The 27,062-nt window shown below is 38.7% G+C and overlaps 2 protein-coding genes and 1 long non-coding RNA gene across 3 annotated transcripts in view; 1 reads left to right on the top strand and 2 right to left on the bottom strand.

The window, feature by feature from the left end:
- LOC307167701 overlaps nt 1-27,062 on the bottom strand; it is a 107,376-nt gene that overhangs the window by 19,409 nt on the left and 60,905 nt on the right. Inside the window, exon 3 of the long non-coding RNA XR_013822847.1 lies at nt 6,711-6,995. This is a non-coding gene — a long non-coding RNA (uncharacterized lncRNA). The remainder of the gene's footprint in view (nt 1-6,710; nt 6,996-27,062) is intronic.
- On the top strand, nt 20,806-23,076 carry LOC307167789 (uncharacterized protein). The gene is made up of 4 exons (XM_079887082.1): nt 20,806-21,115; nt 21,412-21,575; nt 21,667-21,799; nt 22,525-23,076. The coding sequence occupies exons 1-4, from the start codon at nt 20,909-20,911 to the stop codon at nt 22,984-22,986; spliced, it is 966 nt and encodes a 321-aa protein (XP_079743208.1). The 5' UTR covers nt 20,806-20,908; the 3' UTR covers nt 22,987-23,076.
- Nucleotides 23,577-25,767, bottom strand: LOC307167778 (uncharacterized protein). The gene is made up of 2 exons (XM_079887074.1): nt 25,634-25,767; nt 23,577-25,055 (listed from the first exon to the last, which is right to left on the bottom strand). Exons 1-2 carry the CDS (start codon nt 25,747-25,749, stop codon nt 23,849-23,851), a joined length of 1,323 nt encoding a protein of 440 aa, XP_079743200.1. The 5' UTR covers nt 25,750-25,767; the 3' UTR covers nt 23,577-23,848.

The following is a 27,062-nucleotide window of genomic DNA, read 5'->3' as shown; positions in this document are numbered from 1 at the left end:
ACGCTGCCTGCTAAGTCATTGCCTAACAGGGCAACGAGGCAACAAGTCAGCTGCCTATAGGTTTTCGGAAGCAGCCAGTGTGTTTGAACAAATCGTGTAAGTGAATGAATTAATGAATTAAGGACTCACAGGTCACTTGTTGCCACCTACTGGTGTAACCATGTAACTGGAAGAAAGAGTCACTGAAAACAATTTTTTTTTTTTTTAAAAAGTAAAGACAAGTGGATTGAGTAAAAACAGTAAAAAGTTCCAGTGCTGAACTGTATATCAGCATGCTTGCCAATCAAATTCAAAAACCATGGGAACGCCATGGGGACGAGCCCTCATGGAATCCGTTGTATGAGGCACGTGTACAAACACACTATTCAATGGCCGACAATGACATTGCAAGGTGTGCCCCAACATATAAGAACGGCACCTGAGAACATGTCATCAGGCTGTGCGACGTAGCTTCTTGTTCTCTTCTCAGGGAACCGGGGTTACATATGTAACCGGTCCTACTCGACCCACTCCGAGCGGGATTTGAACCTTAGTCTCCAGCGTGGCAGGCGGGCACGCTAACAAAGACGCTAAAGACCAAAGCTGCTAGCATCAGTTGCCAGAGCGCCTCTTGAGAGTCAGCTGGGAGCGGATTTAGTCATCGCAATGAATGCATCCAGCCCCTTGAGGGCTGACTGTGCATCCTCCGCTCCCAGACAGATAACACAGCTCCTGACCATCATCAGGCGTTAAAGAAACAAGGCCATGGAGGAACACAGTATTTGAACTATCTGCTCACCATATTCTGCTTACCTTCTATCCTTTCTTTACACACACAGTTATCTTCACACAGCAAACAAACAAGTGGCTTCCTGAAGACAAAGAAGCTGATGATGTGTTCTCAGGTGCCCTTCTTATACACTGGGGATCACCTTGCAACGTCATCACACTGCGTCAGCCATTGAATGGCGGGTTTGTAAATGTGCCTCAGCCACTGGGTTCCGCAAGGGCGCGTCCCCATAGCGTCAGCAGCTGAAACAGCATAGAAGTTCCCTCTAAAGGGAACCGAAAGTGTCCTTGAAGTTTTCCAATACAACTTCACTGACCCAGTTAACAATGTTACTATATGCATTTAAGTGTAATATAAAGCACAGAAAAAAGTCAATTGTTTTCTGTCAAGAATGAATACTGTCCATAATTCCCTTTTTTTAAATCTCAACCAGAAACTTCTACGGCAGCTACAGTATGAACTCCCCCTACACTCGAGACTGAATTCGGCTGCTCTTCCTGACCAGAGCTGCATGAAGGATAACGGGCGGCGAGAAAGGGATTAATACCGTTCATCAGGCGTTCCACCTGCCCCTCTCTTCCATTGACCCATTCCTCAGCCTTCCATCACTTATCAGATCACCATTCCTCAGTGCTGTCAGTGCTCTGTCACCGCCTCGGTCCACTGTAATTTTTTATACCACAAAAGATGTCTCTCTATATACTGTACGCTCATTGCTCTAACCCCTCCCTTCCCAGAGTGGACATGCATGTTGATATCTAGCCATTAAGTCAGTGCGCAACTTAGCGGACTCCACAAAATCACCTTAGCGGCAAATAGATTGTTTTTGTTCTTGAGGATTTCTACCACTGTTATACCTTCCAGGTGAATAATACTTATATGTAATAAAAATAAATATGAGCTAATGACCTATCACAACCAGTGCATTTCCTATTCACTTATTTTGTTTATTTCTGGGTATGAAAAAGTTCTACAAGAGAAGAAATAATCCAAATCAAAACAGACCTTGTATAGAGATGATCTGATTTCGCCAAGAGCCACTGCATTTAGATGAACTTACAAGAACACAGTAAGTGGAGTGCAGAGAGGGAACGGTGTCTCTTCATCTGTTACAAAGGGGTCTTGTCTAGATGAGTCTCTTGTGGTATGTCTCCATTTCTTCACTTTGGCATCTTATCTACTGAAAAAATACAACAACTTGTACAAGCCTAAAATCAATGTTGTTGTTAATGAAACCTATCAAAATTGTTTTGTTAACTGAAATAAAGTTGAAATAAAATAAAATATTAGAATGTTAGAAAACTTTTTCTTAGATAAATATGAAATATTGCCTTGGCAACTAACTGAAATAAAATAAGTGTTATATTTGAAAACACACATAAAGCACATACAGTAACAAAATGACTAAACAACTTAAAGCTAATTTAAAATATCAATAAATACTAGTATATAAATAATACTAATAACACTGCTTGGTTTGCTTCTTAGACCCGCTATACCAGCTAAACACCAGTTTGGCCATGCTGTGAGATCATCTAGACCAATTTATACCAGCTATAAAAATAGCAAATTGTGCAAATAGAGCAATTGAGCAAATAGTGTTTGTGTTTTTCATTAGAGTTACCAGGGCCATAGCATCTATAGATATTGAAGAGTTTTCAATGATCGATTCTTTGAATTTTATGCATTTGTTTCAAAGGGCTCTTAATTAGACAAGTTGGTATCTGTTTCCTTAATCTGGCATTTTCCCTAAAAGGTTTGTTAGTCTTATACTGGTTAGGTTGAGCTGGTTTTAAAGGTTTAAGACACATTTTGCACAATACCACTGGAGACTAGCTAACTAGCTGAAGACCAGCCTGTTCGGGCTACAAAACTACTTGGACCAGCTCAAATGAGCAAAGTCCAGAACAACATCTTAAGCTGTTTCAAAACATGCTTTTTGTCAGCATGGCTATCACAGTTGTACCCAATAAAGAAACAGAAAGGAAGTGCTCAGATTAGTGGTCAATCATTATGGGATTTTCAGTGACAGATTCTTAAAATGTTCTCACTTGTGGTTCTATAGTTACCATACTTGAAGCATTAGCTGTCCACAGGGATGTTTTATAACAAACATGATCTACAGAATTCCAATTAGCCCTGTAATATATTCATAAATCATAGCTGTTGGCATGGCTTTTAATTCACTTTGATTAATAATGACATGTGGTGGAGATAGGCAGCAGTGTTTTGAGGTCTCCTTTTGTCTTGGGTGGCTCAGATGATTTCCAGGGAAATCATACAGGAGGATATGAGGGTATCACGCTAATGGATATGGTTCTCTGAGCATACTTAAAGACAAACACATGCACCTGCACACACATGCACTGCTTTGCTGAACACCTGGACCTCCTCACAAGACAGCCACTTGCTCCACATTCCTCCTTCAGCTATGATACTCTAAAGCTACTAAATTTGTATTTCATGCTATTCAACCAAACAACAGATACATATTTGCTGCTTTAATGGAGGCTTTTGAGTGGGCGGCTCCACAAAACAGGAAATTCTTTTGTTCAAACAAGCACCACTCATCAGTCTTTTAGATCCATTGAAAACAGTGCCAGATGTGGTATCATCCCACTCATCCCACTCTATCATATAAAGGATCCGTCACGAGCAGTGTGCATTTATAAAGAGAAAACGGGGAAATGCAGTGAGTGTTTTTCACAGAGTTGAAATGACTGGAGCATAAAGCTTGCTAGTGGTGACTTAACATAAAACGAAAATAAATATTTTTCTCCATCGGATGAAGATAATAGTCCATTTCATGCATTGCCGTGAATCCACTTAGTTGGAGGTTTATTAATGGAGCTGCACAAGTTTTCTTCCTGCACAAAAGTGGACAACTTGACGAGTCGCCTTGAACAGAATGATTAGACTCGATCATTGATGTTATATTGTAGGGACAAATCTTTTGCACTCTATGTGAATGCTGATGGCTGATGCTATAAAAAATTATACCTGATACAGATTGCATATTTATTCTAACATGAATGATGATGAGTCCATCCAACATCCTACAGTCACATCAAACTTTCATTGTTTTTTTTGTCCACTGAACATTTGATGAAAGATGCATTTTCAGTGTTTCATCCTCTGAAAGATTGACAGGTGCACAACAGTACAACATTTTAAACAGCCTGTACTTACTTTTATCTAGTGTTTCTCAAACGTTCTATTCGTTCCATTTACAGATCAGTAAGGCTCAGGTACCCTTTCATTGACACCCAACTGGATAATTTACTGGATTTAAAATAGTATTATCATTAATCAAGCAAACTGTTGCAGAAATCAACCTCTTTCCAGTTTATATAAAGTATATGCACATATATATTGCTATGAATGTTATCCATATAAATTGATACAGCTGTTTTGCCTTAAAAACAGATTATATTAAATAAACCTTTACATTATTTGGGCTGTCAATACATTAAAACATTTTTTTTTGTAGCATTAAAACAAACAATGACATTTATTATGATTAATTATTTTAATGTACTGCCAGCCCAAATCTTTTTAATTTTTAAAATCTGTTAAGTACCCCTTGATGTAAATACAGAATGATGTAAACATGGAAAACCTTTCAAATCCATGGATACTTCACTTTGCATGAAATGTTCTTCTAGGAAAAAGGCTATGTGGACAATAAAAAGGTCAGTTTTCTCATTCAGTGTCCCTTAATGTACTAAGAATTTTATTTTATTTTTAATACCTTTCACTGTAAGGTTCTTTTGAAGGGCCAAAATGGCTCTTATATAGCTTTTCTGTGAAAACCTTATAGAAACACTGCCTTATAGCCTTAATTTTGTTCTTGTCAAATGAAATATGTAATCTATTCTGACTAAGGTCTATAGTGCAACTACAGCTAACATAGAAATCATTTTTGCAAGCTTCCTGACAGTGGAAGCAGTTAAGAGAGTCTGTTACATCTATGCTTTGAACAGAGGACAATGAAGCAGAGGTCTAGGACAGAAAAGTCTTGACTTCAAGATGGTGGGCCACATAAAACAAAGGGGAATGGTTTCAAATGGCTGAGTGATTGATTGAAGTGGGCAGGGGACATTGGTGGCACACAGTGCCCAGTGCCATGGCAGTAGAGATGGAGTGTTGCTCCCACTGCCTGTGCCCTCTCAGCCAGGCATCTGCTGAGAACAGCACTGACAGGAAATCAACTTCTCTCACACTGCCAGAGCCACTGTGACTTACCACAGTGCCTCTTAGAGCCAAAAGATATTTTACACTAGTGGGAATAAAGTAGTAGTAGTAGTAAAAAAAAAAAAGGTAACATCGTATTTTTTTGGATAAGATTCACAGTAATGATATTTGATATACAAAAAAGTAAAACAACCAAGAATTAAAAAAGTTATATATTTTATGTTTATAAAGATAAAAAGTAAAGATACATTATGTGTATCTTTAAAGTCACCATGAAATCAAAATTGACAATTCTTATTTTTTATGGAATATTGCAGTATTGCAATGGGCCTATTTCTATTTATTATGTGTACATCATTTTGTTTTTATTCATGTGCCCTTGTCATCTTTGATCAAAATAACTCAGACATGACAAAATGAATGACTTGCAGTTCAGTAAGGGAATCAGATGACTTAAGAAACTGCTCAAACTGATTCAAAAGTGTTTGTGATTCTCTAAAAAGAACTGGCTCGCGAGAGACTTTGGCCGGGGAACTGGACTTTACTGGTCACATGGCATGCTTTTGATTCAGTAATAAAAAAAAACTGGTTCATTTAAATAATTAGCTTGATAATTAGACTTCACAGGTTGCACGGCATGATTCTGAATTTTGATACACTAAAAAAAACTTGTTTATTTGAGTCTTTAGCTTAAGAGTCTGGATTTACTAGTTGTCCTGTATACAGTTGATTAACTAAAAAACGGGTTATATGAATCATAATAGCTCAAGAATCAGTTTTCACTAGTTGCACTGTATTCGATTCACTAAAAAGAACTGGCTCATAAGAGTCATTTGCTGATGAATCAGACATCATTAATCGTGCTGTATGTTTTACACTAAATAGTAATATTTTATTCAGAATATTTTATTCAGAATATTTTAGAACGCATATGCGTGAAAAGTTACAGGAAATGAATGTCATGGAAATAATTTATGTGGCTGCAACCCAACATAATTATCCAGTATCATTATATATCAATCTACTATTATTACAATCACTGTAACATGGTACATGGTACCTCTAATGCAAAAGTTGTTAAAGGCAAAGTTTGGAAGTACGCTACAAAAAACAGAAACACACACACACACACACACACACACACACACACACACACACACACAAAAGAGCAACAGAAGCATGCACTGATAACAATCTCCCTCTATTATGATCTAAGAGATACTGAGCAATATAAATATTAAGCAGAAACAATGCGCCCTGACCTAAAAGATCTTAATCACTGTTTGCATGAACAAATGTGAGATTTCAGCGTCAATGTGTTTGAAGAGCTAAACTGGAAGGTGATAACCCACGTTCAGCATGCAGGGAGGGTGCGAAGTGCTCGCTAACCTCCCTCACTGATCCATGCACAAGGTTAGCCTCATCTGCATACGATCAATACACTACAGTAATAATTGTGATCTATTGCGTAAATATTGCAGCGGTCATTGAACTGTCTGAGTAAGAGCCGGAGCGGGTGACCTGCGGGGTAGCAGCTGGAACCTCTCAGCACATCTCAATGGGAGGCGGCATGGAGAATGACACGGCCTACTGGCTCTATGAATGCTAATGTCCAGCCAGGGGACAGGGGACGAGGACACCCAGAGGAGCCTGTGGGATTGCACGGCGAGGAGGTGATGTTCCACCTGGTTGCCACATGCATACACAAACACACACACACACACATAGATGCTCATGCATGAAATACCTCTATCATAGCTCCTCTTTTTTGAACGTGTCAGATATTTGACAGATAGCACTCTCCGTGTTGTGTGCCTCTAGTTGCTCTGGGATCTGAGGACAAGATACAGGAAGAGATTGGGGATGTGAGGATGCCAGTGCTGTGGCCCGAAGGAACATGTCAGTGGGAAAGAAGCCCTAAGTCTATCCGTTTGTCTCTCTTCTTCCTTCACTCTTTCTCTCTCCTCTTTGATGTGGCCCTCCCCGTCTCCTTCCTCCAGCTCTGTATTCAGGGGTGGCGGTATGGGGCACTCTGTTGGAATAAGAATGCATGAATTATTTGATAATCAGAGTTTATTGTAATCCTTGACCCTGGCCCTGCATTTCAAACAGGGATTGAGGATTAGACGCATGCTGGCTGGTCCTGACAGCCTGACTCCTGTCTCCTCAGGGCAGCTCTCCTGTGTGTGTGTGTGTGTGTGTGTGTGTGTGTGTGTGTGTGTGTGTGTGTGTGTGTGTGTGTGTGTGTGTGTGTGTGGCAGGTCTCTTCTACTTTGAAGTAGCTGACCATAGCACACTCTGTATTAAAGAGGAAAAACACTGGGCGTCGTGAGCTTTTTCCATGTCACATATCATATACTGTATGTCTTTCAAATGTTCACATATGTAAGACACATATGCAACCCCAGGGGGGTAACCCCGTTTTCCTGGAGAAATTCCCTCCATTGGCCTTTATCAATCATAACCTTCTAATAATAATCCCCATGCTTTCACATGCTCCTCACCAATAGCTGGTGTTGTGAGCGCACTGGTGCTCTGTGGCTGCTGTCACATCATACAAGTGGATGCTGCTCACGGGTGATGGGTGAGGAGAGACCCCCTGATATGATTGTAAAGGTGTACAGTACAGTAAAGTGCTATATAAATGCCTCATTTCATTTCACATACAGCCTCTGTTTCCATGTGATTTTACAGCCTTCTCAATGTGCATGAATAATCCAAGCTACTTTTATGACATACATATTATTTTATACATACATATACAGATAAAGTGTAATGCTGAATTATTATCTGCCTGCAAAAAAAATAAAAATAATAAATACAAACATACAAAAAAATCCCAAAACCACAAATATCATCAATAATATGTTATATATGTTTTATAAAGAGTATTATGACATTAATTAAAAAAAACATAACCTTAAGATATATTTCTTATATCTACTGTATCTTCTCATCTTGTGAAACAGTAGCTATACAGTATGTCATATAACAAAGGAACAAAACTTTGTTGATAAACCACATTAAACCATAAGCTGTTTTTCTGGTTTTATTTGGTCTCCTAGTCTGGTCTGTTGGTTGGTTTAGAGGGATTTGTGGCCAGTCCCGCAGCTAAATTAGCTGTGCAGAGACATGTCCAGGCTAAGCAAACAAGCTTAGGCTGGTTTAAGTGTTGTTGTTTTTCCTCCAGCAGAGTAACTCACCATCATGTTGCTAGGATGCTGTGGGTGGTTGCCAGAGTGTTGCTATGCAGTTGCTAAGGTGCTTGAGTGATTTCTATGGCACTGATATGGGATTTAGGTGTGTTTTAGGGGCTGCTTACCGGATAAATGTCCTATAGGAATATATATGGGATTTTTTCTTACCAAAGTTTTATCGCCACTAAGGAAAAAAGTGAGTTTGATAGTGTAGGGGGAAAAATAGCACACTTCACCTCAAGGGATAAGGTGAAAAAAGCACTGTATTCGTGCATGTGTGTAAAGATGAAAAAAAAAAAAAAAAAGAGAGACGAGAACCTACTATAGAAGTGAAAAGTGGCAGTGAAAGAGGGCTGAAGAGGTGGGTTTGTACTTGTATTGGAGAATTACAGAGAGCTGTACTAGCCATCGGCAGCTGAGCTGCAGTCTGTGCAGGGTCACTGGGCTCTGGGTGTTATTTAAACCTCAGGCCTGAGAAAGCTGAATAGGCCTGAAAGCCCTTCATCTGACCTCTACTGTGCACACTGTGAGCCAGAGACAACAGAGCAAAAAACAAAGAGAGAGGGATGGAGAGAAAGAGAGAGAGATCAAGGGAGACATGCAAGGGAGAGGAAAGCAAAGGCACCTAGAAGAATACCAAGGTCTTGGGAGTTAGCATGCTATTGTAGTTCAAACATCTATGTATTGGATTCAAACCTAAAAAAAAATTGGGCCACAAAACCTGAGCAGTGCAGCTATATCAGTGTAACACTACCAAATAAATAAATAGACAATAAAAGTAATTTTATTAGTTCATGTTATTTCAATAAAAGAAGTGTTTAAGAACAGCATTCTCTAATTTGTCTCTCTCCTCCTTTCTCTCTCTGTCCATTTGTCTGACATTAATGACTTAAATTATGAAATTCCAGTGACTGTTTTCATTTCCTATAACAACGTCACAGCAGGAGTTCAGTGAAACTCACTCATAAAAACAAATGAGTGTGAAAAGAGCCTTTAAGGCACGCCGGTGTTAATGAGAGCGGCTGAAATATACTCTAACACGTAGAATGAATGTTATATCTATTAACACAAACCATTTACAGGTTCTTTTATTTTTTGAGAACCCCATGGCCATGCGGTATAGGATACTCACATACCCACAAAAGGACCAGGGCTTACAATGCATCAAAAGATTCAGGCGATGACAAAAGCTAAATATTTTCAGTGTTTCTCATTGTCAGTGTATTCATTTGTATGGACAAAATCAATAATTCGAAATTAAAAGATAAGGAGGTGATTTGTGTGCTCTTTTATAAGGCAATCATTTCCAAGAAGCCGGTTTCTAAACATAAGTAAAAAGCTAGATAATAATGCTTGGTCTACCAAACAAACAAAACAAAACAAACAAAGAAAAGAAGAAACACAAATGTCATCAATAATAATCTCTGCTTTATGAAGGACATTAACGACACTGTCAGCTAATTCATGCAACTATATAGAAAAAGTCTTTGTTTTAATGTTTTAGATTGTCCTTCCAAATGCATCAATAACTACAAATACACAAAAATGCAAAATACTCTGTTACAAAAAAATCTATATATTATAATATTATAATATAAATGCATACATGTAAATAATAATAAATTATTAAAACATAAAATATTATATATATATATATATATATATATATATATATATAGTGTGTGTGTGTGTGTGTCTAATATATGCATCTTAAATTTGCCTGGTATTCACAAACATTTGTTTACATTTACAATATGACAGTAATGGTGGAGTTGTGAGAGCACATGTGTGCAACACTGCCATCTAGTGTCCTAATAACAGAGCATTTTTGTTCAAATGCATTTCAATGAGCCTTAACAACCCTTGCACTTTTAATTAGCCATACAATACACGTCACAGAGAAAGTTTGAGTCTGAGTTTGTTCACAAACATGACTAAATGTGTAGATACTGTAAGTGCAAGCAGTCTCATTTTAGTGTGACATTCATAAGGACAGATGGTTACCTCTACACAACTATACCATATAAAGAACTAATATGGTGGCCATTTAGTTTAAAACTTCCATGGGCAAACTGCAGGTGAGGGATGTCAAGCCCACTGAGACGACTGAGGTCCAGTGGATTAAAGCAGTGCCACAACATGAACCACTGACCCGGGCTCAGACGGCCAAATGAAGCCGCCTCTGGAATCCGTGCAGCTGCGGCCATTAGGCAGAATGCTCAGAAAGTTTTAATTAAATGCTCTGTGGACTTTCAACTGACCCAACATCCCAGCACTTTGCTGCTACCTGCGGTGTGTGTGTGTACGAGCGAGTGTGTGTATGCTGGGTTAATTAGAGAGAATGGCCAGGCTGCTGATCTTTGACTTGTGACTAATACTGAGCAAAGAGAGAGAGAGTGTTAATGGGATTTGGTGGAGGGTCCAGAACGAGGATGTGTCAGCGTGAACCCACAATCTCTATGAACATGAATATGGACCTTTTTTTTTTTTACAATCAGAGTGTACATGTCCACTATGAATCAAGGCTTCAAATGATTTGTTAAGAGTAAAACTGACTGAAGATACAATGTCCGTAGTATATGTAAATGAACAATGTTTACTCTTTCTCTTTACCTTGACTAATAAATTTGTGTTTCTTTGTCAGCAAAAACCTTTTGACGTATCCAGGCTTAGCCTGAAAATGACAGATTGTACTTCCGCATTTTTGTATCCCCACCCAGGGGCAGTCAGATCGACAGAGGGTTATTAACAGAACTGTTATTGTAAGGGTAGGTTTATCACTGAAAATTGTCATCATGTCTACTCTTTACTCCCAATATTATATTCCTGCAATACCAGAGACTGCGGTTTCAGGACCCTAGTTTTTGCGACAGCGCCACCTAGCTAATTCTACGCCAACAGAGGAGACTTGATTAAATCAACAAATGCAAAGACTAGACCCACGGAAATTGTTCATTTTTATTATCTTTCAATTTTTAACATAAGAACAAGGCTTTCAGTGTCAGCAGTTTCCAGTTAGTATATATGGCTCTGGAAAAAATTAAGAGACATTTTTGTTTTATTCTATAAACTACTGACAACATTTCTCCCAAATTCCAAATACAAATATTGTCATTTAGAGCATTTATTTGCAGAAAACGACAACTGGTCAAAATAACAAAAAAGATCCAGTATTGTCAGACCTCGAATAATGGAAAGAAAATAAGTTCATATTCATTTTTAAACACCACAAAACTAATGCTTTAACTTAGGAAGAGTTCAGAAATCAATATTTGGTGGAATAACCCTGATTTTCAATCACAGCTTTCATGCGTCTTGGCATGCTCTCCACCAGCCTTTCACATTGATGATGGGTGACTATGCCACTCCTGGTGCAAAAATTCAAGCAGCTCGGCTTTGTTTGATGGCTTGTGACCATCCATCTTCCTCTTGATCACATTCCAGAGGTTTTCAATGGGGTTCAGGTCTGGAGATTGAGCTGGCCATGACAGGGTCTTGATCTGGTGGTCCTTCATCCACACCTTGATTGACCTGGCTGTGTGGCATGGAGCATTATCCTGCTGGAAAAAACAATCCTCAGAGTTGGGGAACATTGTCAGAGCAGAAGGAAGCAAGTGTTCTTCCAGGACAACCTTGTACGTGGCTTGATTCATGCGTCCTTCACAATGACAAATCTGCCCGATTCCAGCCTTGCTGAAGCACCCCCAGATCATCACCGACCCTCCACCAAATTTCACAGTGGGTGCGAGACACTGGCTTGTAGGCCTCTCCAGGTCTCCTTCTAACCATTAGACGACCAGATGTTGGACAAAGCTGAAGATTGGACTCATCAGAGAAGATGACCTTTCTCCAGTTCTACAGTCCAATCTTTATGGTCTTTTGCAAACCTCAGCCTGGCTCTTCTTTGCTTCTCATTGATGAAGGGTTTTTTTCTAGCTTTGCACGACTTCAGCCCTGCCCCAAGGAGCCTGTTTCAAACCGTCCTCGCCGTGCACTTCACCCCAGCTGCCGTCTGCCATTCTTTTTGTAGGTCACTTGATGTCATCCTATGGTTGTTAAGTGAAATTCGAATGAGTTGGCGGTCATCCCGGTCAGTGGAGAGTCTTTTTCGCCCTCTGCCGGTCTGTAGCTTTGTTGTCCCCAATGTTTGCTGCTTGACCTTGTTCTTATGAACCGCCGTCTTTGAAATTTTAAGGATGGAAGCAACCCAACGCTCACTGTATCCCTCTCTGCCAGTAAAGCCAGAATTGAACCCTTCTTTTCCTCACTCAAAATTTTCCATTTCAACTCTTTTGGCATGGTCAATAGTTATTTTTGGATTCCGATTACTTTTGAGGTACTACTAGTACAGTTTTTAGCTGGATGGCAAAAAGTTTTTGCCATCCAGCTGGTCCTATTGCAAGAGGATAGTGCTGACCACAGCAGTGGTTTTTATACTTTTCCTCATTAAATAAAATTTGGTTCAGGTGATCACTTAATGCCTGTGTTGGAATTCAACAGACACTGGAATGGCCAGCCATACAGAAGCTGATTTAAGAAAAAAAGTAGCAGTGCAAAAACAGTTCATTTTGCTGCTGGATGTTGTAAACTGGTATTTGTTTTCAAATTATCTTAATCTATTAATGTACTAATAAACACACCAGTTTGGTTAATTTACTATTTACCGCACTTTGTTAAGTGCATCACATCAGACGTGAAGTGTCACGCTGCGCTCTGGCTAATAAATTGAAGTCTAGCACATACACAGAAAGTAAGTAGTAAGTGCTATAAAATAGTATAAATGCTAATACATACAAAAAACTAGGGTCCTAAAAATGCAGTCCTGAGACTGCAGCCTCCGGGATTGCAGGAATACCCTACTCCGTTAAACAGCATTATAGTAAAAAATGGAACACTAACTCACTCCCGCTAAATGTTTACTCTTTGAATTATTGCACCCGGGAACAATACAGGTCAACATAATGGCTAAAATTTAGCTAAGAAGTATTTCTAAGGAAAGGCGGTATTTGACTCTGGTAAGCGTATCGATAGCAGACTGGGTGGGAGTGGCCTTGGACAGCAACTTGCCCAGTGCACTGAAGTTTTCCTATACCTATTTGGCGAAAGGGAAGACAACAGCATTTTTTTCTCTGTTTTCTAGTCAAGTAGCACCGATTTCAATTGTTTTCGCCTTTCTACTGTATAGGCAGTCAAGTTTTATTGAAAGCCCATATTGCCAGCGGTGAAGTACCCATTTAATGATTTTTCTGCAGTCACTATAGTTGAGGATAGCTTTAACAATAGGCCAGCATGCATGTTCTGCCATAAATTAAGCTACTGATATTATGAATAGTCATCAACAGTGGAAGACATGAGGAAAGTGAAATCAAGCTGTTCTTTACAGTTTTCAGTATATTATCTTAAATACAGACACAATCACACAGAACACTGTTTCTGTGTAAGAGACAACAATCAGATCATAGACGAAAGAGCAATGCTATGATTTACACCATAATATTCTAGTGTATTCTTATATATATGTACCGTATGTATCTTCCCTGATTATCACAGACATCTTAATGTACTGCTACTCCAAAAATGCTCCATGTTCAATTCATTTTTATTTTAAATTAGCCAATTCAACACAATTCTTGAACATTCTGTCACAATTTCAGTAAATGCTGAGAGTACAGTAAATGTTACATTTGGCATGTTTTTGAAAAAGATGACTGTTTTTTCTCGATTTCGAAGGTTGTCTCTTTTTTCCATTCAGTATCAAAATAACTATATATTTTGTGTTCTGCAGAAGAGAGAAAGTCATACAGGTTTGGAACAAGATGAGGGCGATTAAACGATGACAGAATTTTTATTTTCAGCTGATCTTTCCCTTTAAGAAACCACAAAATTCACCCCTGCATGCTGATTAAAATAACTTTCTGTATGGCATGAAGAGTAGAAGTATTTAGAAATAAACATGACTCCCTGTGAAATGATGTGCTGCCGGGTCCTGACGATGCCCTATCTGAATCCCTATTTCCCCGCTTTTATCATGGCCTGACACTTGTGCAGCTTGGGTAATCAGAGAGCCCGTCCGCCATAAAGGAAGCCTGCATTCTAATCTCAACTGTTGCATATCTAATACTAATTAGAATCCTGCAACTGGGTCACTGCCATTGTTTTTCAAGTACTGTCAAGTCGAGGGAAACATATGAAACTGAAATGATACCCTGCATGGCGGAGGCGCATGATTGAATCCTCTCTCCACCACTGATGTGCTCTCATCCATCCTATTAAAATATTCAATCTGCTGTCCCTCATTCTGAAGGGTTGAGCTGGGAAGGGCAGCTGCCAAAAAGCCCTGTCTCTCTCTCTCTCTCTCTCTCTCTCTCTCTCTCTCTCTCTCTCTCTCTCTCTCTCTCTCTCTCTCTCTCTCTCTCTCTCTCTCTCTCTCTCTCTCTCTCTCTCTCTCTCTCCTCTCTCTCTCTCTCTCTCTCTCTCAATAGTTCACAACTGCACCAGTGTTCATGGCAGAACCCCACTCTAAAAATCAGGGTGCTTTTCCTGTCATCTCGGGTCTGATTTTAATTAACGATTCAATCCCTGCATAGACAGATTTGATTCCTCATGTTTGTTTACTTACTTTTGCAGCCTATCTCTCCCAGGGCAATCAGATTACAGATTAGGGGGGGGGGGGATCGTTTTTTTCCTCCCAGGTCCTATCAGCAAACATGCACACAAATGTTAAAAAAAGTTAGTTAGTTTTGAGAAAAGCATTTTTTCTTTGCAAATGCCATGCACTTAGTTTGATATTTTGTATCTAGTGCAATTTCAGAAATCTTGAAGTGTGATTTAAGTGTCTAAATACTTTTTTGAGGCCACTGTATGCCTCTGTTGCCATGATATATAAAAGTATAGGCCTATAAGCTGCGGATTACGTAGTGACAAGCCAATATGATATTAATGTTTGTTCAATCAGAGTGCACTGATCTGATGTTGGCGATTTAAAGCTGACTGCAAAACTCTTTAATAAGGTCTCTGATGAGCAAGAGTTATGATGGGACTTCTTGGCCAATTTGCCCACAAATTGAGAGGGACCGGCAGCCAGTGACTGTAATGACATATAATGTGATGTCTCCCTAAAATGTCAGATTATAAGAGCATTATATACTGTATCAAGATCACGCTTGGTTTAAGTGAGGCATTCTCAAATATTTTCCATTTGTTTACTATATTTTAGTTTTGGGGTCAGTGAGATTATTTAATGTTTTAGAGAGAAGTTTCTTATACTCACCAAGGCTGTATTTATTTGATAAAAACTGTTTCATATTTTAATATGTAAATATTTTTATTCCTGTGATGCAAAACTGAATTTTCAGCATCATTACTTCAGTCTTCAGTGTCACATGATCCTTCAGAAATCATTCTGCTGATTTGCCTCTCAAGAAACATTTCTTATTATAATAAATATGTAATTTTGTAATATTTTATACATCATTTGATCAATAGAAAGTTCAAAAGAACAGCATTTTATAATAGAAATATATATTTTTAAATATTATTAACGTCTTTACTGTCACTTTTGATCACTTCCATCCTAGCTGAATAAAAGCATCTTAAAAATAAATCTGAATAAATACTGACCCCAAACTTTTGAGCAGTATTACAATTTTGCACAATGCTTTAACAGTTTACACACATAATAATTTGCTTCATTACTTTTACAAAAATAAATAAGTAAATTATTAATAATAATAAATTAATTATAAATTATTATTAAAGTAAAATAAATAAAGTACAGCATATTACAACTTCATGTCTGATATAAAAAAAAAATGAAAAAGATGGATCCAAATGTCCACTTTCAAACCATCATTACTATTATTGAATTTCTTTTAAACTACAATAACAAACAAGAAATTGCACAAAAGACACCGTGACCACACACACTTTTTTTTAAGTCTATCTCAGCATGGCCTCTGTTCTTCTCAACACTGAAAATGGTATTTGGAGACAAACAACTTCATTCTGCTGTGCGTCTGTAATTAGCTGTGGAATTAGCGGCACTGACGTGCCTCCGTAGATCAGCAGGGCCCTCCAGGGAGGCTGCCGGGACCGAGCAAGCCGCATTTCCAATTATTGTGTTGAATTGCTAATTTAGTTATTGTGCCTCCCGTAATTGTGATGGGTATTGGGTGTGCGATTCAATTTGTTTTAAATATTTGTGGGCTGGCGGATTGGTAATAGAGCTGACCTATCTAGCAGCCCAGTATAAAAGTAAGAGAGGAAAAACAAAGGGAAGAGACTACAAAGATATTCTCCCTCTCCCCTTCTCTCTCTCATTCTCTCTTTTTCCCCTCTCTCATCGTCTTAGTTTGATCTGCCTCATCCCTCTTAAGACCGTTGAAGTTAAAAAGCTTGAAATTTAGAAAATAGTACTTTGATCAGCTGTAGGAGGGAAGCATCAGGCATTAGAGGACAGAACATTGAGGGCTCTGGTTTGAAGATAAGCAGGGAATGCCTGGCTCCCTAAATATTGCGGCATGCAGGAGCTTTTTGTGTGAAGCGTGTGGAGGTACAGGCAGTGCCCAGGCAGGATTAGGCGAGAGGTTTATGCAGCTCTCGGGATGCGAGCTCCTGATATACCATGTCACTGCCATGCTCTCATTTCAGAGTCTTTGCCACAACCTGTATGGCATATTAAATTACAGGGTGAAAAAATCTGCCATAGCACTCAGATAATGATAATGATGCTAAAGTGACAACAAATGCAAATTCGGAGATATAATTATTATTTACATATAATGACAAAACTCCACTAAATTAGTGACAGAGATACAGGTTGATGAAAAGAAAAATATAGAAGTGCCCATGCATTAAATATCACAGCAGTCTATCTACTTTACACTGTTTACTTTCAACTGGATTCTCTCTAATAAGCTCACAGAACCAAATCAGTGACTTTCTTATATTTAAAAAATGGGAAAACAACGCACATACCAACACACGTTTACTGATATTCCATAGACTCCATACACATAGACTATTTTTTTTTTATATACAGCTGTAACTTACACCCTAACCATAACAGAAAACTATCTAAACTTTATTCACTTTTTTAATACACTTTTTATCAATAAGCACATCCCCAAAAGGATGTCACACACACAGTCCACATTATGTTAAATATATCTTCAAAGACTGTGATTTTCTTCCTAAAATAAACCATGTAAATCTGACAAGTTTGTTTAGAAATAGTTTTGAAAAATAGCTTACATGAGTCTCATTGATTATTTAATGCATTATATGTTACAGAAAATATATAAATGAAAGTTGTCATCTATGTCATCCAATGTCTAGATAAAGATAAACTGCCAATAAAGTTCTTAGGTTAACATTTTTATATATGCACGAGGGAAATTGTATATTTTTAAAAGTTACATAGTCTTAAATTAAATTAATTTGAGGTCAGAAAGGCTGATACATATTTACACATGACAATAAAAAAAAAAAAAAAAAAAAAAATGTTTTAGATAGCAAAGTTTAGTATGCCACACCGCAGGTGCAGATTGACTTGGTCATGTAACCCACCCATGAACAAGTAAAAAGTACAAGTAAAAAGCACAATGGATTATTATACCTTAATAGAAACTAATCCCAGTTAATACATACTATACGAATAAAGTAACACACAAGAACAAGAAACTACAAACAAGAAACTATAAAACGATAAAAACATGACTGATAGCATTAATATAGTATGCATAACAGCAGGAGCAAACTAATGCATGCCAGACAGTACTTCACAGCACCTCATTTGAAGGGCAAAAAAAAGGTCTTGTTGACCTCGTACTGAATTAGCATTATCTGATTTAGTTATGTTACAGCACTATAGCAGATTTAACCATCTGTGAAATATCTGTAAGCAGATTAGTGAACAAGTGTACTACATCTCAGGTGGGTGTGCTAAGATTCCAGTGACCAGCATCAATAATGTTCTCAGCTACAGTCGACATGAAGCGGAAGTTGAAATCGTGTTTTTTCCCCCCTATTGTAAAGTATATCCAAGTGAAATGGCTTCTTGAAAAAGAAAAAAATGTGGGGCGGGATTTGATTTTGTCCATCGGGAATTAATTGGATCATTGTGGTTTCCTATTGGTCAATCTCATCTGAGTGACAGGCTGTCCTGCCCTCACGCCATTAAACACATCATCAGAGAAGAGATGTTGCTGCACAAGGGAGGGGAAATTATTTTGATTAAAGACTACGAGGCATATGAAAAAAAAAAAAAAAGATGCGCACAGATTAATCTTTTTTTATAAATACTACAATATTCTATTTTAAAAAAGACTTGTCAATAGATTTCGTGTTGATTTAAGAATTTGTTTCAGAGAGACAGCATAATTAAAGCACAAAAAAGACAACAAAGATAAAGGGATACAAAGATAAAGGGATACAAAAAACTGCAGTGTGACTGGCTGCAAAATTGATAAACTGATCATAGCTGCAAGTTGAAGGTCTACTAGGTTGATTCTTGTTCGTGGTTAATATTTGTGATATTGTCATTTTTGGTTAAATAATGTGTTAAATTATTACTCGGCATAAACATTGTTTGCGTGCACAATTTCGGACACTGTATTTAATGGTTAAACAGAAAAATACACATTTGGAGGTGAAACTGAAGTACAAAACATTATGTAAAATTGGTCCAGCACAGCACATCCAATGCATTTAATTCGGCCGCTATTTTCTTTTATTGTGATGTGCACATTTAAACAAACCACAAAATGTGTTTGTGGAAGGGCAATTTTGTCTCATCTGGGTCCACCAATTGGTATATTTGAACATGTGCAAATGTGTTTTGTGTGCATGTTTATTGAATGAGGGTGAGTGGGGAGGTGAGAGGGGTCTGTGTGTGTGATTTCAGCCTTTCATGTCTGTTTTGCAGGATGTGTGTACAGTTGTCCAGTTTTGACCCCAGGGTCATTTTGAAAGGCTTTGCCCTGAATGAGGCCTCTTAAGTTCCTCTCTTTGCTTTGATAGCTCTCGTCACTGCTCACACGCGTACGCAAACACTCATGCTCGCTCTGAAGCGCGCATGCAACAGCTATTTACACCTGCCGCGTTTGATCATCAATTAAGTACTCCTTCTGAAGATGTTTGAATCCTCCCGCACGCTTCAACCCCCAGTCCACAACCCCTGATCAATCTACTGCACTTATTGATGTCTAGATTGCTAACGGCACTCTGAAAGCTGAGCACTTTCTGATAGATGTGAAATGCAATCGTTTCTATCTCGCCCATCTGCACAGTTTGGTCAGCGGAGCAAGTTAGATTGTTAGAACTTTCTAGTCCATGATATTCCTTCAACACTGCTAGCCAAAGTTACTCATGAATGTCAGACTGATAATGAAGTTCAATGTGCAATGCTTTATATTATTTGTATCAGTTATATAACACAGCTGTAATTGTTAAATTAACAGTTCACCCAAATATTGTCATCATTTACTTTCCCTCATGTTGACATACATTTACAGTATGTCTGTTCCTCAGATAAAGCTATCATATGGCTATAGGGATGGCTAGTGTGACGTCACGACATCACTTCCGTGTCCAAGCCGCTGCGTCTAATGTAAACACAATGGCAGTAGCTAAGGAACCGGTCACTTTTTTTACGGTGACATCGTATTTTGCGGACACCCCAAAGTCCGTGAAAAAGGGTTTGAACTCGTACAACTCCAACAGAGTTGTAAATGTTAGTGTGCTGGCAGGTGGAAGTCTGAAAGGGAAAGTACAGGCTTCAATGAAAAGTAAAGTTTACGAGGTTGAGGTGAGGTCCCGACTCTTGAGTGACTCGTCAAATGGCACAAATTTCTATGACTTTTGTTGTTTTATATGAGCATAAAACAAATTGTTAATCAAACATTAAGCTGTCGCCCTTTACCATAAAAAGATTGTACATTTGTCACGGTTCAAACGTTACAAGTTTTTAGTAGCTACCGTTACCTCGCTAACATAAGGCTGTCGGCCACCAAGCTAACTTTACTGTACAAGTGTAACGTTAACTATTGTACTTAGCTATGTTAGAATAAGTACCTATGGTTTGTTGACAACTTAAAACTCTGGAAAAGTATTGCTCGCCCAATACAGATTAGACGTTAACGTTACCTAACTAGTTGTTGGCTCCACCTAGTGCAACACAAAGATAAGAAAAACCTTTATTGATCTCACAATTCACTTGTTACATTCAGCTCTCAAGAAAACACTCAGGGTGTGCAGAATAGACAGGAAACGAACAATTAAATAGTAAATATAGGAGGTATCTTATACAGTGACTACCAGACTTCAGGGGGCAAAAAGTATAAACAATAAAAAAATAAACATACTATAATAAAAAAAAGTTAGCAGTGCAGGCTTACAGAGTGCACTACAAAGCTTTGCCTCTTAGCATTGTTAAGAGTTTTTTGTGAGGGTTAGCAAAGTTGATTTCACTCAGGTACACGTTGAGGGACAGGAAGTGAAGGCAAGTTCTTGCTCTTGTGCCATCGGGAGGTCCAAGTGCCACCATGTTGCAGCCCTCCTCATTTGGGCTGAGAAGAACTTCACCCGCACGGATGTCGAGTGTATGTGGAAGAGGCCCACGACACCCAAAACAGAGCAAATCACGGCCAAGAAAGTGTCTGTGATTGCACCTTCCACATCACAAGGTTAGTTCTTCGAGTAACTTGGAAATATCTGTCATGCTTTCTGTTTTGTTATCATTGGAAAAACAATGACCATATGTTTTCTTTTCATAGTAAAATCTAAGCCTGGGTTAGATAGCAGTTACCATCATATCCTTTATGCTATTTTTTCAGCTGGAATTAAACGCCCTGTCACCCCGGAGGACAGAGAATGGGCATCGTCATCTCTGGCACAGCTTGACCGTTTTACAGGTCTGGGTTGGATATTAGCTCCAGAACCTCCTGCACTGCCTCAGGTTTGACTTGTGTTTTGTTGTTTCATGTCCTGCTTTATCAGAAACTTCACATGTACACAACATTAAATCAGTTACAAAGATTGACGATATCCCTAGTAAGATGGTAAATTTAGTTTGACATATCCACAGATTTAAATTGCAAATCAGACATAAACCTGTTCAGACTTTAATTTTAACTTTATTCAAACCGCGCATTTCGTACACAAGGCAACTCAATATATGTATGTCTGTGAACAATGTTGACATGAAGGGATCTAATTGTTGTTATTCTGATTCAATGATATTTGTTGGGACAGACTTTTGACCCCTGCCATCACGTCAAAACTTTTGATGGGATATTGGCCAACTCCGGGTATTGTGAGGACAAAGCTCAACATCTCCTTTCATCCCTTGCTGTGAGCCCACAACAAAAGGAAGCCATCGAGAGGGCCACAGTTGGGCAAACTCAGAATGACTTATGGTAATAATACATACAAGGATCGATTGATTTCATGTGTACTAAAAGTCATTAGTGACTGTGAGGTTAACTGTTGTGTGTTTCTTTATAACAGGATGGCATATCGCAAGAAGAGAGTTACAGCCAGCAACTTTGGTCTTGTGTTGGCGGCAGTGAAGAGGAACTCTTACCCTCCTTCATTATTCAAAACGCTGCTTGGTCATTACAACTTCAAGCAAGGAGCTCATGTAAGTGATGGACACAAAGTTCTTTTAACCCTTGGGTACTGTAATAAAACATATCCTTTAGTTATATTTGTTATATGCTATCACACTCCTGGATCTTCCAAAGACTTGTGAAAACATCTGCTTTGGCACATTACTTTTTCTGCAGCATCAAATTTTAAGTAATACTCCCCAGCAACTCCCATTATAACCACAATTTTTCATTCAACCATGACACTGCAGTGAAATCACATATGAAAGGCATTCACAAGGTTAAAATCCATTATTTAAAAACAAAAAAATAATTGTTTTGATCAGGTCTGAGCTTGATGAATAGTGTTTGGGGAAAAAAGGTTGATCAAATTTTTTTATCAGAGGTTTTTTCAGCTGTAATGGTTGTGGCTTTTAAACAGCCAAAACTAGGTTTGAAAGGGTTGTAAATTTGCCCACAGTGTATTTTAGACCGTTTACATTATTTTTTATCACATATTCAAAATTTATGTACAATTAAGTTTCTTCACCAAAAATGTTTTTACTCTCAAATACAGTGAAGGTTATTGTCAATTAGTTCTACATATCACCCTTTGGTGGCAGAAAAAACCCACATAGAGACCCTAGGGTAATTTTTAAATCAAACAAGTGTAAACAAAGATTGTACTACAAGGGTTGGGCTGATATTTCTTTCCTTCTCTCCCTTTATAAAGCACCTTGTGATGCCATTGTGTATGAAATTCCCTTTCAACCCCCAGGCTTGTGATTGGGGAATCGTTCATGAGCCAAAGGCTAAAGAAGAGTACATGAAGCGCACTGGTGTGACCATCCAGGAGAGCGGAGTGTTTCTCTCTGACAGTGGCCTGCTTGGTGGCTCTCCAGATGGGACAGTATCTGCTGACTGCATCATTGAGGTGAAATGTCCTTATGCAGCCAGAAACAAGACCATAATTCAGGCAGCAGAGGCAAAGGACTTTTATCTCAAACTGGATGAAGTTACTGGCCTACTGAAAATGAAGCCGACTCACAACTACTGGCATCAAATTCAGGGCAACCTGTACCTTACGGGAGCTGGCACATGCCACCTGGTGGTATGGACTCCGCTGGATGTTGTAATTCTGTTCATCCATAAAGATCCAGCTTGGGCAAACAACATTAGTGTTTTAGAAATATTTTATAAGGACATTTTCCTGCCCCATATTCTCTCCGATATTAAATGATTAACCCTGCATTTGTTTACATGTTCTAAATAGGGATGTCAGGATTCAAATATATATAAAAAAGTAATATAATAAAAAGTAAACTTATAAATAGGCAGTAGAATATCATTATTATTATTATTATTATTATCATTATTAGCAATACCTATACCTACCTAGCTAGCTATAAGAAAGCAGATTTATGTGGATGTTTTTGAAAGATCTATGTCTTTCCATGTGCTTACACGGTTCATGTCCATTTTTACGTGACAAACGCGGCTGCACATGATCCTTTTTTTTTTAAACTCTTCCTTTGGCCGCTATGAAAATAAGATTTTCACATTTAACTTATGAACCTGCCATTGACTTCATGCGTTTGAGTGGATTTATGGACCGCGGTTATTGTAAAAATCAGTTAATCTTGACATTCCTAGTTCTAAAGCATTATTTTCAGTTTGAATGTTGTAGCCTCTCCCAATTTGTATATATCAATATCTGTGCATTTGTACCAGTTAAAATGATGTTTGTGTGTTTTGTTGTTTTATTTATTCTAAAAAAGAAAAAGAAAAGCAGTAACATGCAGTTCAAATAAATTGAGTGGGAGCAACATAATCAGTGTGAAGACTTTTTAATTGTCTTGTTCAGCTTCAGTTGCATCCAGGCTGTCAAACGGAACAAAATTATTCATTCAGCTTATGGAGGATCAAACACAGTTGTGTTGATAATATGTATAACAAACCTTTAAAAAAATATAACATTTAACATGTGAGTTTAGGAAAATTGATTAGCAAGTAAAAAACAACATTGATACAGTTCATATGGAATACAGTTAAAGAAAAATTCAATGCTGATGATGGCATTGTGGCAAACAGTGAGAGGAAATTCATGCTATTTCACGGAGGATGGGTGTCTGTAAATTTGTGAGAGAAACACACACTTTCAGTATCTTGTTTGCATGCTTTTTATACTGGTACGGAATGTATGACAAAATGTGAAATGTTTTCAGGCGCTGAATAGAACGCTCCACATGAACTCTTGCACTGGCAATAAGTCTGTTGTGGTTGATTTCCTCCATTGTGAACTGTCCGTTGACAAGGAATGTTGGGATGTTCAGTGAAACACCTGCAGGTAAAATGTCACGAATAGTGAAGCCCTTGTCAGCCATCACCATGTCACCTGCTTCTAGCTGTTGAAGTACTCCGCAGTCTGCTGTTATTGCTTTGTCCGATGTGCTTCCACCATACAGGTCACTGGCGAAGGTAATGAATCCATTAGGTGCCACACCAATCAGAGCCTTAAGCGTGGTACCTCCTTTGTAATGACTGTACAGATGACTTTGGGTGTCCAAACTTTCTGTGTTGGACACAGGTACTTCAGTACAGTCGAGCACAATCCGACAATTGGGAAATGGTTGGAAGCAATGTGGCAGGGAGGTTTGGTTCTTGAATCTGGAAGGAATTTTGTTTTCCATCATGCCGACATACAAAATGTCATACAGGGCACTGGAGATGGTGATAAAGATGTTGGTGACTGTGGCCCGGCAGCAGTTAAACCTCACAGAAAGGTCAACAAGACCACAATTCAGTCGGAGTTTCATCAAAGTCAAGAGCAGCTGATCGATTAAGGGCATTTTTTGGACGTTCCAATCAAAGTGATACTGGAGATCAAATTTGGAAAGAAGGGTCTCCAAAAATAAGACTGTGGCAGCATCTGGCAAGCCAGTGTAATAGTTGACTATGTCTGGGTGGGAGGATATTTGACTAAATGAAAATGTTTGTTTTTGTTTCTCCAATTCTTTCTTCAGTTTGTCATTTTCTTTTCTGAGCATCTTATTCTCAATTTCAAGCACCAAAACACTTGAACTACTTGGGGTCTTCTGAGCAGTGTCAAGGTGACTTGGGCCTGGTTCAGCTCCTCCTTCGTCCTCTACAGTCGCCGGGAGCATTTTCTTTTGCCGTTTGGTCGGCTGGCTGATGTGAGGAAAAGCCTTTCCCTCATTCCAGGCAAACCGTGTGGGCCCCGCTGCTTTGCCATGTGGAAAATGCCATCCACAGACCCTTGAGTTGTAGTTAGGTGTGAAATCTTTACGCCTGGATAAAAGAAAAAAACATTACATAAAGAACTCTGTGGCGATAAACAAAAAGAAGTAGGTTCTGCCAGTGCAGAACCCTTGTCCCTCTCACCCCTGTTCCACAAAAGCAACACAATTTGGCAACTGTATATACATAAATAGTGACTTTTATATTGTTAATGGCTTCATTCTCAAAAATGTAAATACTGACTTTATTCTGGTAAATTGTCACGTAAATCTAAAAAAAGGACTTGTAAACGACTTAATTCTGTAAAATATTACGTATATCTCGTAATTAATCTCGTTCATTCTTGTAAAATGTTTGTTTTTTGTAAAAAAGTTTAATATCTTACAATATGACTTTTCATAAATAACTAGCTAGTTGATTCTCATAAATAACGACTTTAAACTCAGTCACATTAAACTAGTAAATGGCAACTTTATTCCCGTAAATAATGACTTTAATCTCGATTATTTTATGTGGCCCCACTCCATCGTTAACAGCAACAGGTAACGTTATCTCGGCTAACGTTTAGCGCAAATACTGGCGCTAGCCCGCACTTAAATGTATTTTTCATGGTTAGATATCCAGCTTACCGTATCAGTTTAAGCCATCTCCTCTTCTCGTTGTCATCCAAAGGAAAGCGGTAGTAACTAATCGTTTTATTGACATCATTTCTGTTGTTACAACTTGGGACACAGCACTGCACCATTCTAGCCCAATTCGGTTTGGACACGGAAGTGACGTATTTGGCTACGATGACGTAGGCACTAGCCATCCCCATAGAATACTTAGAAAATACAGTTGTGAATCACTCATGTGGACTTTTATGATAACTTATTGTGCCTTGTATCCATTTTAAGGGTCGAAAAGCTTTTTTTTTCCACAGAAGAAAGGTTTCCACAGAAGAAAAGTTCCACAGTTTTTCCAACTGTTTGGAAAAACATGATGATGATAAAAGAATAAGTTGATAACCATTTTAATTTTTTTTACTTTTTCACTAAACTTTTAAATCTTGAATTACTTTAAAAATGGGTATGATTGTTATTTGGTTGTCAAACTAAATTGGATTCAATACAATTAACTAAAAATCACGACATAAACAACAACAAATGAATCTGGTAAAAAAAAGTAAACCTTTAATATTAAAACTTGGAATGTGGCCAGAGGATTTTGTCCATGAGACGCTGGAAGGTAGCGGGAGCCCCAAATAACCTGAACAGAAGAGTAATAAATTGGTGTAATCCAAACTGCATTGTGAATTTTCTTTGGATATAGGTGATAAGGGGATCAGTAAATAACCTTTTTTTCAAATCCAGTGTCGAATAAAAGTGAGCCGAACCTAACCGAACAAGCAGCTCGTCAACTCGAGGCGTTGGATAAACAGCATTCACCTTCCTATAATCTACACAGAATCGGATTGAGCCTTCTGTTTTGGGTACATCCGGATTATGAGGTACGGCGAACATACAGGGGAGATGCATGTCAACTTTATCACCTCAACCTCCTAAAACGCTGGAATGAGGTGACACCGGTTGAGATAGTGACGGCCGTTTTGGTAGAGAATGATCTCAGAGCCGCTATCCCAGTCAATCCGCTCGCTCTGGTACCCGAGGGAGATCACCTCTCCAGCGCAGCTCACCGATGTAGCCAAGTTGCAAACAGATTTTGCAGATGTGTTCTTGTCCCATATCGAAACGGTCCCAGGGGTGGTGGCAGGTAGCTAAAGGATAATCCACCACATCAACATGCACACACCACCCTTTAAACTAGCGGCTCATATCCAATGCCCCTTGTTGCATCATGCTTTGGAGGTTTGGTTATAGCCTGAATCCACCAAAGCCTGATTATGTACCCTCCTTAATACTCAGAGGTATTTGGTCCTGCCAGGCTTGATCGAGGGCAGCCCCCGGGGAGTCGGGGACCCGGATCAAAGTTTCCATCTCCATGACTGGGCACCTGTCCTGGAAATGACCTGGGTACTCGGATCTTCAGCAGACCAGCCCAGGCCTTCCCGCTGTACCG

This window comes from Squalius cephalus (genome assembly GCF_949319135.1).
Source record: "Squalius cephalus genome assembly, chromosome: 11".
NCBI classification, from domain to species: Eukaryota; Metazoa; Chordata; class Actinopteri; order Cypriniformes; family Leuciscidae; genus Squalius; species Squalius cephalus.
Note: the sequence above shows the minus strand (reverse complement) of the source record. Positions and strands in the feature narration are given on the sequence as shown.

Coding starts and splice junctions, on each gene's coding strand:
- LOC307167789 (XM_079887082.1), top strand. CDS start 20,909: ATGACCATATGTTTTCTTTTCATAGTAAAATCTAAGCCTGGGTTAGAT. Junction 21,576..21,666: donor CAAACTCAGAATGACTTATG/GTAATAATACAT, acceptor TCTTTATAACAG/GATGGCATATCGCAAGAAGA. Junction 21,800..22,524: donor ACTTCAAGCAAGGAGCTCAT/GTAAGTGATGGA, acceptor TTCAACCCCCAG/GCTTGTGATTGGGGAATCGT.
- LOC307167778 (XM_079887074.1), bottom strand. CDS start 25,749: ATGGTGCAGTGCTGTGTCCCAAGTTGTAACAACAGAAATGATGTCAAT. Junction 25,056..25,633: donor AGATGGCTTAAACTGATACG/GTAAGCTGGATA, acceptor TCTTTTATCCAG/GCGTAAAGATTTCACACCTA.